Genomic DNA, 17006 nt, shown 5'->3' with positions numbered 1-17006 from the left:
TCTGCTGTCCCTGCCCAATTTAGCAGCTTTGTAGCATCGGAAACTGACTTTTGACGCCCCAGTTGATGATAAATTTTTTACAAAATGCATCCTATAACATTCATTCTTAGGCCACTAGCAAAGCAAAGCATCACCCCGATAATTCAAGTAAAAGCATGGATTTCCTTTTCCTCTTCTCCATTTTGCTTTATATGCGTTGTCTTGTTCATGTGTTCTAAACAGAAAAATAGACTCTCTCTCTCTCTCTTTCACCACCATAATAACCTTAATCAGATTTCCTTAAGAACACTATTTCTTTTTCCTTGTTACAAGAACAAAAAAGTAGACGAAAAGTGATGAGACTCTAGCACATTCTGCAGTAAGCCAGCAATGGAATGAACAGGTGGAGGTCTTCTAAGGGGCAGCAGAGACTTGGTTCCTGGGCTGGAAGGGAGCCTTGCTCGTCTTGAACTCCCTACCCCGGGGAAATGGCACCATTATGAGTTATTGCAGTGACGGTGCAGAACGACACTATTAAGAGTTGTTTTGTTCTATCCCTCCCCTGCTCAGCACAGAAGCACTCGCAAAACACTACTCATTCTGCCCCGAGTGTCTCCCCCCAGCCGTCTACCCCTCTTCATGCTCACTGCACTATCTCAATTCAGTGCCATGTGATGATCAACTAGACGGTTATAACAGCTTCCTAACGGGTTCCCTGTCTCCAGCCTAAACACAGGGCCCAAAGGCCATGTTCCTAAAATGAAAATCTGAGTACTGCTCCACTACTACAAAGTGTCTGGAGTAAGAGTGTCTTACTGATCTTTATCCCTGGTCACAGGGATGTGTCACCTGACACATAGGGGACTTCAATAAAGCCTTCAATAAAGTAAGAGTGTCTTACTGATCTTTATCCCTGGTCACAGGGATGTGTCACCTGACACATAGGGGACTTCAATAAAGCCTACCGAATGAATAATTGGATGGATAAATTACTCAACCATTCATTTCTCAGGCTAGAAACTTTCCAAGGGTAAAACTTACCCTATTTGCAACAGAAAACCCCAACTCTTTAGCATGACATTAAGCCCTGAGCAACTCACCAACTGTATCCTCTCCTATCCTGCCACTTCTCCATTAACTCTTCATCCCAACCATACTAGCTTTCTCACCACGACATGCCTTGCACATGTCTGTGTATAAAAAAGCATGTGCTGTCTGCCTGAAGTGCCTTTCCTCTACATCTATCTGCCCTTGGCAACACCTACACAATGTCACTTGCTTTGCAAACCCTTCTATGACTCTCCAGAGGTTAGCTCAGCTTGTGCAGTGCTTGGCCGAAGTGTTCCTATGGCTCCCAACCTGTTCCCAATGAGGCAATCATAAACCCTACCTTTCACTCCCTCATCAGACTAAAAGATACTGTCAGTGTTTTGAAGGGATGGGGTTATATCTAATTTTTCTCTCCCCTTTCTCTCTTATCATTCTCCCATGTGCAGAACAGCACCTGATAAACATTACTGTGCTCACCAAATACTTATCTCCAGGATAGGCCAATTCAAGAGAAAGAAATGTCCCCAGGCACCAAGACGGCAGAAAACCTTAGCCCTTCTCTTCTTGACTAGCCTCCGTCCCTCTCCCCTGCTTGCTCAGTCCTCCCTGCAGACCTCACCATCCCTCAGCCCTTGGTCTCCTTCAACTCTCTGGCACAGCTTAGAATTGGGGAGTCCCCAGTCAAATCCTACACCTAATACATTAAAGGTGGAAGGAGGAGAAGCCATGCGACTACTATCGAGGTGGTGAAAGGAATAAAAATGTTCTTGGAGTCTTAATTAAAAACATAAATTCAGGGGCGCCTGAGTGGCTCGGTCAGTTAAGCATCCAACTCTTGATCTAAGCTCAAGTCATGATCTCACGGTTCAGGACCCGCACTGGGCTCTGCGCTGGCAGTGCAGAGCCTGCTTGGGATTCTCTCTCCCTCTCTCTCTCTCTCAAAATAAATAAATAAACTTTAAAAAAATATATAAATTCATGTCCTTCCACAACCACTGTTTCATGTTTTAGTTAGGACCTATAGAACTATTGATACAGGGCTGACCACTTATAATCTTGTTTCTATGGGAGTGCAGGCTTAGGGTTCCAAACAAGCAATCTGCAAAGTAGCCAGCTGCTAGGACAATAGATTTAATTGTGGGCTCTCTATGCTCAAGGATATTCCCACTCTAGAATTTGAATTTCTCTCTCTAAATAATTTCTAAACTACCAGGGCGAGTAGAAAGAACTCGTCTTAACATCGGGGAACCCCGATTTCAGATAGAGGTTCTCATTCCTGCCTAGACAGTAGGAACACTCAAGAAAGTTTTAGAAAGTACTAATTCTTTTGGCTCCATTCAATACCAACTAAAATCAGGATCTCTGGTGGTAGGATCTTTTAAATGGTTTATTTAAAAAGCCCTTCAGGAAATCCTAACATACAGACTGGGTTGAGAACCTCCTTCAGGACTATTTTGCCTTTAGGATATTTGTCCCTGGATAAATTCCTTGTGAATTTGACCTTTCTGGGTCTCGGTTTTCTCACCTGTAAAATGAAAGCTTTGAAGTTAATGAAGCTTCTTTATACTTTATAATCCTTTCCAGTTTTCAAAGCACTTACAACTCTTATGAGTTAACTTTTAAATGTTTAGTTGCTCTATTCCTCTCAGCTTATCTGACAATGTACAAATCAAGGAAAAACAGAGATGAATTTGTAAAGACCTTTCTGTGACTTAGACAAAAGGAGTTGCAAGCAAAATTCCAGTTTTACAAGTGCGTTTCCCACATACTTAACCGGAGAGGACACAACTTATATATACAATTACTGAATTTTATGGATTGTTTCGAGCCATTATGTTAAATTTTTTAAAACAGAAGGGAGAAAAGTTCCATACTATAATATTTCACTGCCTCAGATACATAGCTACATCATTCTAAACAATGACTTTTTTTTGTATATGCTTCCATTAAAGTCATGACTGCAGAATAAGCTGATGATTTCAAGAACGCCCCCTCACTCCTTAAGTCTTTTTACTGAATAGCTTGCTGAGCAATTTAACACACAGGGTCCCTAATTTCTTCATTCTAGTGATGGCAATATAACCTTTGTCTTGCTTCAACTGATTTTTCTCTCAGCCAGCACATCTTCCCAAGTTTAAAAAGAATATTTTTCCCATTTATTTGGCTTATAAAGTAAACCTAGAAACCTGCAAATACTTTTTAAAAAGCAAATAGAGAAATATTCACCCATGCAGAAGAAAACAGAACGCAGGAGAATCGCTTGCTCCATTTTATAATATTATGGTACATTGTGTAGTCTTGTGTCAGTATTTATTATCAGTCATTTAGTTTATGATAGAGAATAACTTTTGATTACTGATGCTTGTAGTATTACTCACTCTGTCTTGGACTGTTTGAAGATCTGTATTTTTATTACAAAGTCCAATAAAAATAAAGTGAAAAACCCATAGGTCCCAAAACTGATTCCTGGCTTGTGCTGTATGTCACTCCTTTCCAATCTAAAAAGTATTTCCTTCTACTGTTAGTCTCTGTCTCTTGCTCATAAGCAAATTTATCTCCTAATGCCTCATTCTTTATTTTAGCCATTAATCTCCCATTGAGAATCTTACCAAATGCTTTTTGCAGATAAAAATATTTAATATCTACTAGATTTCCCCTATCCACAAAACCATCCAACATTGCTTAGAGGGAAAAATCAATCTTTTGTACCTGAATTTAAGTTTGCTGGTTTGACTCAAAAGTATTTTTTTTCTAACTTCTTCAGGTCTTTACAGGAAATAACAGAATCAGAATCACAGCACAAGAACCCTATTTCTCTTTGTGATGGGTCGAGTCTTGTCCCCTAAAAGAATATGATGAAATTCCAACCTCTGGTACTTTAGAAAGTGACCTATTTGGAAATAGGGTCATTGCAGACATAATTCATTAAGTAAAGATCAGGTCTTGTTGCGCAAGGTGGGGCCTTTAAATGAGTGGTGTCCTTATAAAAAAGGAAGAGACACAGACAGAAATACACATGGCCATGTGATGATGGAGGCGGAGAATGGAGCGATGCATCTCAAGGATTGCCAGCAAACACCAGAAGCTACAAGAGGCAAGCAAGGATTCTACCCAGCAGATTACAAAGGGAGCATGGCCCTGCAGATACCCTGATTTCAGACTTCTACCCTCCAGAATCGTGATAACAAATTTCTGTTTTTTAAGCCACCCAGTTTGAAGTGGAAACCCAGGAAACCAATACACTCCTCTTTCATTTTTGCATTTGGGGCCCTGTCTATACTGGATTGTAATCTACACTGAAATTTCTCACACACATGTAACAGTTGTGTGTGTGTGTGTGTGTGTGTGTGTGTGTGTGTGTGTACACAATATGTTTTTCTCTTCTGCACAGGATCATACTGAACTCTGAAACAGCAAGCATCTCTAATCATCACTGAGCATCACATATGTTAACAGTAGTTTCATCACAATGCCATCCAGCCTCTGTGCTTTGAACATCTCCTACCTCCTGATGTGGCCCCTCCAAGTTCTGGAAAATCTGGGCGTTACAAAACTCTGCCTTACACAAGGTCAAAATCCATCCTTCCATAACTTCTAAAAGTTGGCCCCAATCCTCCTATCTTGGGATAATCGAGAACAATTATCCTTTTCCATCCTTTTTGTATGGACATATATAAGTATTTGAATACAGTATCACAACCCAGTAATTGCATCTTCCTAAATAAGATGCCCACTTTCCTTTCAATCACTCTTCACGGGATGTTTTCAATGCCCCTCATCCTATGCTAGGACATCCCCCCACCTATGCTCCAATACCACTGCCATTATCCCATACCCTTTAATGTCACGCCCTCCGCTCCCTCATTCCCAGACCATCCCCAGCTTTGGCATCTCTCCTCCTTCTTCATCGGGTGGATAAGAGAAAGGTCCACTTTCTCAGCCACTCCCTAGCTGTCCTCTCGACACCCAGGTAGGGGAATCTGAAAATAACCAAGAACTTTAGTGCAGAACTCGAGTAGAAGTCATTAAATCACGACTCTATTAATGTTCCCAGGGCATCATCATGGGACCATCAGCAGAGCAGGTAAACACGAAAAAACTGCAAACTGCCTGAGGTGAGGGTGTTCTTGGCACCCTTCCTTTCCACTCCAACAAGGATTTACTGTGGGCCTATGGGGCATGGGTTCCTGGGCTTTCTTTCATTTCTCTCTTTTAGGTTTATTTCATGTCCACCACCCCCTATAATTTTTCGCCAAATACTGTGCCTCTCTATTGTCCTTACTTCCTCTCTGTTGTCCTTTGCTTGTCAATAAAAAAGTGTAGCTCAGCATATAAATCTCATTCAGGGACTCTAGACATACCTCTTGCCCCCAAAGATTAAACATGGCTTATATATAGTATCTTACATACAGAACAATTGCGGGGTTGAGAACGGGATTGTGCAGTAACACCTGGAATCTAGAGTCAAGAGTCCAGAATTCTGCCACTTCCTCAATGTGTGGCCTTGGTCTAGTCACTTAACTCCTGGGCTTTAGGTTTTCAGTCACTGAAAGATGATAAGGTACCTTCCCTAGTTCCCTCTTAAGACAATTGTGAAAAGAATCTGTAAACTAGTGAGGTGCCTGGGTGGCTCAGTCGGTTGAGCATTCAACTTTGGCTCAGGTCATGATCTCACAGTTCATGAGTTCAAGCCCTGCATCAGGCTCACTGCTGTCAGCACAAAGCCTGCTTTGGATCCTCTGTGCCCCCTCTCTCTCTGTCCCTCCCATGCTTGTTCTCTCTCTCAAAAATAAATACACGTTAAAAAAAAAAAAAAAAGAATCTGTAAACTAGTAACTTCACATGATTTATTAATCTTTAAATCATTTGCTCCTTCAATAAAATGTGTATCAAGTACCTACCTGGTGCAATATGCTGAGAGACCCATTCAAGGATTCCAATTGCCCAGCATTTAAGAGTTTGCTAATAGATCAGTCACTACCTGACAAAGATATTAAAGAATAAATAACAAAGGTGAATGTGGTAAGGAGTAGACAAATGAGTAACAGAATCTCAGAGACATGAGCCAAATAGCTACAGGCCTCTATGTCATGTACCAGAATTTCACCAAGACACGAAAAAAAAGCCCCTTAATGTTTGTTTTAATGCAAAATATAGATTTATTTAAACACTGAGTTTTTATACATGTTGCTTACAAACGTCTATTGATGCCCCCATGCCTGACAGCTGAACCTATTAACAAGCACTTCTGAGGCACTTACTATGCACTAGCTTCTGTGCCCAGGAATTTTCTCTGGGTAAGCTAGGTCTGGAGAAGGCAGTTATAGGATTTTGGAATAAGGTGCGCTACATTTTTAAAAATCTCACACAGTAAAATTTTACACAGACTACTATACAGCACATAAAAAACAAAGCTTACAGGATTTTTTTTTTTTTTTCCCTAGAAGCCCAGCCATGAAGAGGCAAAGAAATACTTCATGGTTAAATGTATTCTTCATTTCTTTAAAACAATACATGTATACCAAAATGGACCATCAGAAGTTCCCGAGCTTCTGGGAGGTCAGAAAACATGGCAGTTTCTCCCTCCTGCTGAGCTCTCTACTTTGCACTCAACAAAGTGCAAAGGGGATGCATGAATACCGAAGGTGGGTGGGTGGGTAGATTTGAGGGGGTAACCTTTCTGAAAGCTTTGCTCTAGGGGAGCTGAATTTAAATTTGCTCCCTGGGGGCACCTGGGTGGCTCCGTCAGTTAAGTGGCTGACAGTGTGGAGCCTACTTGGGATTCTCCTTCTCCCTTTTTCTCGGCCCCTCCCCCACTCTCTGCCTCCCTCTCTCTCCCTCCCCCCCCCCCCCCCGCCCCCATCTGACCTTGGCTCAGGTCATGATCTCTGGGCTCCTGGGTTCCAGCCCCACACTGGGCTCTGTGCTGACAGCTCAGAGCCTGGACCCTGATTTGGATTCTGTGTCTTCCTCTCTCTCTGCCCCTCCCCTGCTCAAGCTCTGTCTCTCTCTCAAAAAAAAAAAAAAGAAAAGAAAACATTAAAAAATTTATTAAAAAATAATAAAAAATGAAATGAAATGAAATGAAATGAAATGAAATTTTAAAAATATATGCTCCCTGAATGAGATGGCAAGTTAATTGGTTTTAACCCTATAAGTGGTTTAATATTCAGGGCTACTTTAAGGAACTGTAAATCAATTTATATTTTAAATCCATGAACTCTTAACCAAATACACGTTTATATTCTTATGCCTTCCCCAGTGACTAACTTTCAATTGTAGCATACCTTTCATAAATTAAATGTTTTTCCTGTGAAAGGCAAGATCTTATTTAAAAAAAAAAAAAAAAACCCAAACAAGAAAACCAGGCTGGATCACCACAGGAGTCTAGATGTGCCATCTGGATCGATACTCCTTGAGTATACAGAGATTTGCAGCCCAAGATGAAGGACTCAGGGTGACTTGTGACAGTCTTTAGAAAGCTCAATCCACACTGCCCTTTACTCTATTTGATTCTTATGTAAATTTTTAAAAACGGTTTTTAAAAAGTTTTATATGTTACTTTGCTACTAATCACAGCATTTTTTTAGGGCTTTGGTTTCCTTCAGTCATAACAAGTTTCCCACTGTCTATTTTCTCCCCTTCATTTTATTTTTTTAATGGCTTCCCTTCTATTTTCTTTTATTTCTCTGCTTCACCTTATTGTTTCTGATTTACTCTGATCTTATTGGGTTGAATTTCAAATATCCCCTCCCTTGGTTCCTACTTTTTTCGTTTTTGATTTCCTATACATTACAAAATTCCAGCCAAGTTCAAAACTCATTTTGCATTCCTTCACGGTCTGCTTTTTCTTGAGCCCCATATTTTTGTGTTAGTACTCTTCCCACAGATCTTCATCAGCAATTCAAACCTGATGACATTATGATTGCATCTTTAGTGCTTTTCTACTCCAACCTTATTTATCATGCCTGCATTATTTCCAAAGATAAGGTCTAGAATAACTTCAGAGCGGGGCTTGTTAGCTGTTGCATGTGTGTGAACAGTCCACCGCTACTGAAAGATAAAGCCACTTTTCTACACTCTGGCATTATTCTTAATGTGTACGTTTTCAGGGCTGAAATCCCTTAGCAGTAGATTGACCTGCTTTAGACTTCTCTTTTCTATAAGCATGTTTCCCTTTCTATCTTACTTCCTATCACTTGTTCTTGGATTGTTTGATGAAAAACTATGGCTCTCGTTTCTCTTTCCTGATTATATTCCCTTCAAATTGTTTACTCCTACCTCTCCTCCTCCTTTATTTGTATCTCTCTCACCACATTTCCAGTAATGTCAAAGGAAGATCCATTTTCTTTGACCAAAAAGCCAAGGCAGGAAGTTTTTTTTAGTCCTTTCTTAGCCCTCGAGCTGCCTTAGAATGCTCACAAACCTTTTATAGGTCATACCACTGCTTAGATCATCTGAACAATACTCAAATACATAATCTCTTTGTCAAAGGTATAAATTATCTATCTTTTTGTTCAATTAAAACAAGATTTTGAGCTCAAAATAACATGTCCAAACTCTACAAGGTCGTGGCACGTGTAGAAAGAGGAGCCTAAATCTTCAATTTCTATTTTGCATGTTTTTCCTTTTCCTTCTTTCTTTTTTTTTTTTTTTTTTTTAAATGTTTATTTATTTATCTTTGAGAGAGAGAGAGCAAGCCTGGGAGGCGCAGAGACACAGAGACACACACACACACAGAGTCCGAAGCAGGCTCCAGGCTCTAAGCGGTCAGCACAGAGCCCAATGTAGGGCTCGAACCCAGGAGCTGTGAGATCATGACCTGAGCCGAAGTCAGACAGACGCTTAACTGACTGAGCCACCCAGGCGCCCCTACTTTTCTTTACCTCTATCTTTCTTTCCCATCCATTCATTCGTGTATTTCAAAAATTTTTTTAGGCTCTCCTAGATGCCTGGAATGGTAGTAATCACAGAGGAATATAAATAAGTACGATACAGCCCCTGGCTCAGAGGGGTTCATAGTTTTGCAAAAAACTCAACAGGTGAAACAAGTGATGATGATACTGTGTGACAAATGCTACTAGTATTTACAACTGTCCTAGGAGCACAATGATATGAACAATTAAGTAATTCTGCCCCTAGAGGATCATGGAGAGATTTGACAAAGTATGGAAATTTTATTTAAATCTTTAAAAACACCTAAGGGAAGGAGAGAAAGCTGTAACAGACAGAGGAAATGATGTAACCAAGACAGAAGTATCTGGAATGTTTCCAAATATCAATAATGACCACACAGCATCAGCATAAAAAATCCTTTTTAACTGATGTTTTCATTTTTCCATGGAAAAGTACCTACCTCATAGAATTGGTGTGAAGGTTAAGTGTAAATATACATAAAGCCCTTAAAATAGTACCTGTTACACAGTAAATGTTCAAGAAATGTTATCATCTATTATTGTTGTTGTATTGTAGATTATATTACATATATTTCATCTCTTTGAAAGGTTTTCTTTCTTTTTCCCCTGGTTCCTGGTTTGGTTCTGGATCATTGTGGCTGCTGAGGAATCGATCCCTAGTTAAATAACATTTTATTACGAATCACATCTGAGAGCTAAGGTGGCTGCTATAGTTTCCAGAGTAAAAGAATTAGGAAATATGACAAATAGCCATAACTGAGAAATGTAGCATAAAAAAATTAACTGGACCACATCTAATGGTGATTCTCAACTAATCAGATTCTTTTCACACCTTTCTTTTTTAAGACAGAGCCAAAGTTGACAAAACAAGTTCCTATCTAACAGTCACTGAACAATCCTACAAACATATTAATAAGCTTTAAGATCAGTACAGAATGGAATCCAGCTCAATACATTATATCTCCTACAGCTACGCCAAATGGTTCTGAAAAAGGGGTAGTCTGAAGAATGCCTTGTGATAGTCTAGGGGGAAAAAAATGCCATTATATTTCCTCCCTGACTGAGGTAGTATGTCATAAGAAGGTACGCTGGTATTTTTTAATAACCTGCAAAGTACTTACTTTATAATGCAGCCATACACACTACTTAATCTGAATTAATAATCAGATTAATTTATTCACTTAAGGTTATAAACTGTGCAAAAAAAGAACAGGAGTCCGGGTCTTCTAACTCCCATGACCCATGGTGCCTTCCTCTAAAACATTTAAAAGACTCTTAAGCAAAATTAAACTAAAAGTAGGCTACTAAGCATTTAGTTGACCAAAAATGTGAACACTTTGGTTAACTAACTTTTTATTTACAATGATATGTGATACCAGACTTACACAGTTACATATCTGTAGCCTAGTCTCCAGAGAATTCTGCAATAATCTAAATGGCTATCCATATTACAAGATAATTATTATGAATGTAAATGATAAAATGCCTTTCCTTTTGAGATTTCCATGCTAAATTAACGAGAAAACAAAAGCCATGAAGAATTACAAACACGACAGAATAGATGTTACCAGATTTTGGAATAAAATATAAAAGGCAACTATTTTCAGGCACTGGAAAACTGGCAGTTCAAGATATAAACCCTGAGATAATCCAGACATACAAATTAGCTGATAAAGACTTGTAATCAACTGTTAAAAAAATGTTCACAAGGACTTATAGGAAAACATGACCCCAATGAGTCAAAAAATGTTGAACATCAGCAGAGAAATGAAAATCCTAAAAAAGAATTAAATGGGATTTATAAAACTAAAAATGTACAATAGCATAAATTTCACTGGATGGGCTTAAAAGCAAATTTGAGATAGAAAATAAAGGTCAATGAACTTGAAGTTCCATGTAAATTAGCCAATCAAAAGTACAGAGGGAGGAAAAAAGATTAAAATTAAAATTAAAATTAACAGGACCTCAATAACCTGTGGGATAAAATCTAACACTCATGTACTTAGAGTCCTAGAAAGGAAAGAGACAAAATGGGTAGAAAATATATTTGAAAAAATAATTATAAAATGTCCAAAAACGGGTGGAAAACATCAACCTACAAATCCAAGAAGCTCAGCAAACTAAAAACATGATAAATACAAAGAAGACCACATTTAGGCACATCATGGTCAAATCAGTGAAAAACAGATTAAGAGAAAATATTGATTGACCGTAGCCAGAGTAAGATGAAACATTACAGGAAAACAAGAAAAAATGGACTTCCAAGAAATGGAACGACGTGTTTAAAGCACTGAAATAAAAGTAAAACTGTAACCTAGAACTCTATATTCAGCAAATGATCCTTGAAACTTGAGTGTGAAATGAAGACATTTTCAGCTGAACAAAACCTAAGAGAATTAGTCACTGGCCGACTTACAGGAAGGAATAAAGACAGAAATGATATATGTGTGAGAAAATATAAAAGATTGGTTTGGTTAGTTTTCTTTTGATTTAATTAAAAGCAAAGGACTGTTAAAACAAAAATTGCATCATTTTAAGGAGGCATTTATAAATAGGTGGATGAAGAAGAACACCAAAATAATTCAAAGGACTAATGAGGGTGTAAATGGGACTGTTATTAAGGTTCTTACATGAAGTATAAAGTAGAATATCAATTTTAAGTAAACTGTCATTAAGGGATGCATATTGTAAGTGCTAGAGCAACTACTTGAAAAGTACAAAAAGGCTGTAGGTAAAAAGCCAATAGAAAAAAATAAGATGAAATGCTATCAAATATTTCATGAACCCAAAAGGTAGCAGGAAAAAAAATGGATCAGAACAAATAGGAAACTAATTGCAAGATGACAGACTTAAATCCTATCATGTCAAAAATTATGTGAAGTGAAAATGAGTAAAACACTCGAATTAAAAAGCACAGATTCTCAAAATGGATTAAAAAAAAAGACTGCCTATAAAAGAGAGTTTAAATATATAAATATATATAAGACAGGACTAGTAGCAGGGACATACTAGTAGCAGGGACATAAGAGGGACATACCTTAATGAATGCACTAATTCAAAACCTAAACATAACAATCTTAAAAGTGTATATGCTTAATAACAAAGCTTCAAAATACATTTAGAAAAAACTGACAAAACTAAAGAGATAAGTAGACAAATCCACAATCATATTTAGAGACTTTAACACCCTTATCTTGGTAATAAATAGAACAAGTAGACCAAAACAAAATAAAACAAAACCAGACCTGAAAAATACAATCAACCAACTTGACCAACTTGATATTTACAGAACACTACCACTAATACCTGCAATATTATATATAATATATAATGTCATGTATATGACATTATTTTCAAGTGCACTTGAAGCATATGCTTAACTACACCATAAAATGGCCTATAAATTTCTTTAATTTCAAAAGACAAAAGATTCTTTCAGATTCTCTCAGAGCATAACATAATTTTAAGTTATAAGTCAATAACAGTAAGATATCTAGAAAAGCATAGAATACTTGGAGGTTAAACATTCTGTTGATTTCTCTCTTTATGTCCGTTAATATTTGCTTAATGTATTTAGGTGCTCCACTGTAAACATTTATTCTAGATAACACTCCAATAACATTCTAAATAACAAGAGAAATCATAAGGGAAATTAGAATTATTTTTAACTGAATGACAATGAAAAAAAAACAAAGCAAAAAGGTGGCTCTTTGAAAGATTAATAAAATTGGCAGACCCCCAGCAAGACTCTTTTCTATCAAAGAAAGAAAGAAAGAAAGAAAGAAAGAAAGAAAGAAAGAAAGAAAGAAAAGGAAAAGAACAACAGGAAAGAAAACAAAATTGACAACACCAGCAGTAAAAAATGAGGTATAACTACAGACCCTATAGACATAGGGATATTATACACTTGATGTCAATAAATTTGGCAACTCACTTTATTTATACAATGGAATACCCCTAAGCAAACTCCTTACACACAGAACAACATAGATAGATCTCACAGCTATTATCTTGGGGATGGAGGGATAAAAAGCACAAAAGAGTGTATACTGTAGAACTATATGATGTTCTTAAACTGGCAAAGCCAATCTATGATGATAAAATCAGAGCACTGATAGCAGCTGGGACAGAAGGTAAAAAGGCTGGAATCTGAAAGCAAAGGGGCACAAAGAATATTTCTGAGATGATGGAAACTACAGATTGTAAAAAGTCATCATATCATACACTTAAGAACTCAACGTGCATAAATTTACCTCAATGAAGTTGATTTTTAAGGAAAAAATAAATAAAAAATACCAAAGAAGTAGAGCTGTAACTTATATAAATGTAAATTTAGTCCAAATTTTTTAATAATTCTTCAAAACATACTTTCTATCATATACCTTCTTAAGACAAGAGGAACCATAAACTATGGGCCAGGAAGTATGCTGGATGTTTTCACTTGCTATTACCTTGCAAAGGTCCTAAATGGTACCTTGAGAGACAGCAGTGTTACAGCTGATAAAGCAGTAACCCTGGAGCCAGAAGACCTGGGTTCAAATAATGACTATATGTTATCTGTTAGACAGATATATGACCTAAAATATGTATAATATGTGACCTAAAACAAGTTACTTTTTAAGTTTCTTCATTACCACAGGGTTGATGTGAAGATGAGGGAATATTATTTTAAAGTATCTGGTAAAGCACAACACAAATACAAGTCTTATTACCAACAGTAAGTGCTCAACAGACACCGATTAAAAGAAGAAATGAAAGAGATAAATAACAATGTGGGCAGGGATATAAGCAGACAGGAAAAGACAGGTGAGAGCATGTTCCTACTCACACTTTTTTCTGTGGATGGGTAGGGTGGAGAGTAGAAGAGGAGCTTTCAGACATGTTCCCATCGTGAGCAGCACTGAGTAGGGTAGGGTTGGAATGAATGAATGAATACACTTTTGTTGTGATCTGGATCACAGCATTCTAGGCTAGCAATCCATTGTCTTGGCAGGGAGCATGAGTCACTGACCAGGACTCCAAGGGGCTTCATCCAGGATCATAAGGGTTGCAGTGACTCATCTCTTATTGTGGACCTCTGAAATGCCAGTATAACAGATAAAGTGTTCCAATCCTCCTTATCCTTAGATTTTCATTTTGCTCTAAATGAGACAACCAGAGCAGACGTCATACAAAAAGACTGGCAATGAGCAGAGCAACAGCTTCACGAACACCTAGCTGGCTGATTTTCAGTAGAGTTCCAAGGAACAATGCTAGGTCTGACAGTACTCAAAAAGTACCTGAGTATAAAAATCTAGAGGGTGACTACAAAAGAGGCCCAGATTGAAAACCTGAGAAGTCACGTATCTTCACCCAAACATGGAGCCACTGGTAAGGCACTTAGAAATTCAATACTGTACTCAATTAGGATATGTCATCTGACTGAGGTTTCCACGGAATGCTATGGGGGCAAACAGAGGAGGTAATGAACCAAGTGGTAGGGGAGGAAGCAGTATTAGGGGAAACACTCTTGAAAAAAAGTGACACCTCTGCTGAATCCAAAGATGTTAAGGAATTACTTGGGCAAAAGGCATTCCGGGCAGGAGGCACAGCACGTATAAAGACTTGAAAGGTCTGGATGGTGCCATCTGAAGGGCACAAGGAATTGCATACAACTGGAGAATATGTTATGAAGGGAAAATGAGGAGACTATAGAGGCACAGGCAGGGTCTTAAGAAGGACCTTTTCTTAAAAGCAGCCTGAAGCAATTTATATTTTACCTTGAAGATGAAGGGAAGCCACTGAAGGATTTTTTTTTTTCAAGTGAGCAGGCCAGGTGCCCCTGGTGGTGACCCTGGCCCTCAGAAAGTGATGTGAGAGTGGAGGGGGGCAGTGTAGAACACAGTGTCTAGTGAAGGCCTGGTGTGTGTGTTGTTTCTCATTTGTATAAGTGAACTACATTTCCTTCACATCTTGCTGAAGAGAAGGCTGCTCCCTCCATCACCTCTTCTCCTCATATACCCTACACCTTCACATTGTCTTATGTTGTAAAAGAATCATTTGGTGGCAAGATTACATTAAACCCACTGGATTCTCAGGTGCCCTGCTGGCAAATATTAGCTCAAGTCTACAGGTGCACAAGTATCTTTCTTTGTCTCCGATAGGGTTCGGAGACAGCGTAAGCCACGGAAGGATTTTAAGCAGGCAATACCAAAATTGAATTAACATCTTTAAGAGATCATTCTGGCAACAGTGTGGAACACAGATTGGAAGGGGACAAACACGGAGAAAAGGGCAAGTATTTAGGAGACTGGAGTGATCCATGTGGGGGATGGCAATGGCTGAAGACAGCAGAACGCAGGATGGAGTGAAGATGTATTAGACATGGTGAAGAGGCAGAGTTCTCAAGACTTGTCCACTGGTTTACGTGAAGATGAGGAAAAGAAGGAATCAAGCTGGACTCCCAGGATTCAAGCTTGGATGTACGAATGGACAGGCCTGCTGTTCATGGAGATGAAGAATAAGTTCAACCTGCACTTGAAAGTATAAAAAGCAACGATACTGCACTACATTTAAAAAGAAAAATTAACGCAAACAAAAGCACATGCTGCCTTAGACAGTATAGATATACATCTCTGGGAAAAATCAAACACTTAAATTCACAGAGAGGAATAAGTCAGAGTTAAAGAAATTCCTGTCTAACATATGTTGATGAATGAATAATCAAAGAATAACAAGAAGGCAATTCACTAACAAGAGAGCCATCTACTGCCTTCCAAGGATAGTGCAGCGATGAAATGCCACAAAAAAATGTGGAAGAAAGCCAAGTTTGTGACCACTTCACACTGTACATGTATTCACAAAATATCTGACCCTTCCCACAAAAATTTCCAAGCAGTTAGCACTTTTTAGCTAACAGCCAAATCTTTTCACTTACTTATTTCTCCTAAAAACATCAATTCAACATATATCATCCTTTGAATATAGAACACTTACCTGCCATCATTGCTATCATACTGGCTTTATAGACATTAGTAAGAGATCCAAGTTCTCCTGTTGCTAAGATGGTTTTGAGATGAGCCTCCCCACAGGTCTTGCGAAACTGACGAATCTCATCATACAGGGCTGGGGAAGGAAATAATTGAGGCAGTTACAAAGCAGGCAAGTGATAACATAACTTGGCAGCCATTTGGAGCTGGTAGAACCCATCTCAGATTTAGGAAACATAAAACATTTGTCACTTTCTAAAAATCACCCCAATTTAATATCGCCTAGAGCATTCTGTTGCCATTCACATCCTGTTACAAGAAATGTTTAGTTTGCTACCATGAAACTTTCTAAGCCCCTGCCCGAGGTCCAGAACCATGCCGCTTTTTAAATTATCATTATAATGACATGCAAATTACAAATAATTTCTACCTCTCCCATATGTTGGTTACTTACAAGAAAAAAAGACATTTATCCACCATACATATGGGGGTGTACCCCTCTGCAAACTGAGGAAACCTCAGGTCCTTATTAATTCTTCCATTCACACATAATAAGTTCTCCTGTTAGAATATAAAGCAGGCCTTTCCTGAGAGCTCTGCTAATGACAATGAAGACATAACACCTTTCCCCACTCGCTGCCAGGACATGTATCTATATATCTGACTAAAAAGCACTGAGCCTAGCCAGGTATGCTGGATGTATGTGCACAGAGCCAGTTGTAGAGGGGCTCCCAGGTGCAGCCTTGAATCTATTAACCCCTGACCCCAGTACCAAATCTGGCTTTTGAGGGCTCCACTTGATACCCTGAAAGCAGATTTTTGAAAAATACACATGTAAAAAAAAAAAAAAAAAACTATCCTCATAACAAAAAGAAAATCAAGGGGGAGAACATTTCATATTCAAAAAGAATTGACAGAATTTTAGTAAACAAAATCAGTATAATGAGTATTAAATTTTTGAAAAATTATTTAACATCATCTTCTGTCATGACAGCAGTGGGTTTTGGCTCTTATCCTGTATCACGTTGGCTGCATTCATTCCTTGAACTTGGGCTATTACTACACGATCAGGACCACCAGCACTTTTTTTGTT

At 38.4% G+C, this 17006-nt stretch overlaps 1 protein-coding gene across 1 annotated transcript in view; it reads right to left on the bottom strand.

The window, feature by feature from the left end:
- DERA (deoxyribose-phosphate aldolase) overlaps positions 1-17006 on the bottom strand; it is a 117304-nt gene that overhangs the window by 30547 nt on the left and 69751 nt on the right. Inside the window, exon 6 of the mRNA XM_060658266.2 lies at positions 15921-16049. Within this exon, the coding sequence (XP_060514249.1) occupies positions 15921-16049 (129 nt within the window). The remainder of the gene's footprint in view (positions 1-15920; positions 16050-17006) is intronic.

The sequence above is a fragment of the Panthera onca genome, chromosome B4, assembly GCF_046562875.1.
Source record: "Panthera onca isolate mPanOnc1 chromosome B4, mPanOnc1 haplotype 2, whole genome shotgun sequence".
NCBI lineage: Eukaryota > Metazoa > Chordata > Mammalia > Carnivora > Felidae > Panthera > Panthera onca.
The sequence above is the reverse complement of the archived record's forward strand: the minus strand, read 5'-3'. Positions and strand labels throughout refer to the sequence as shown.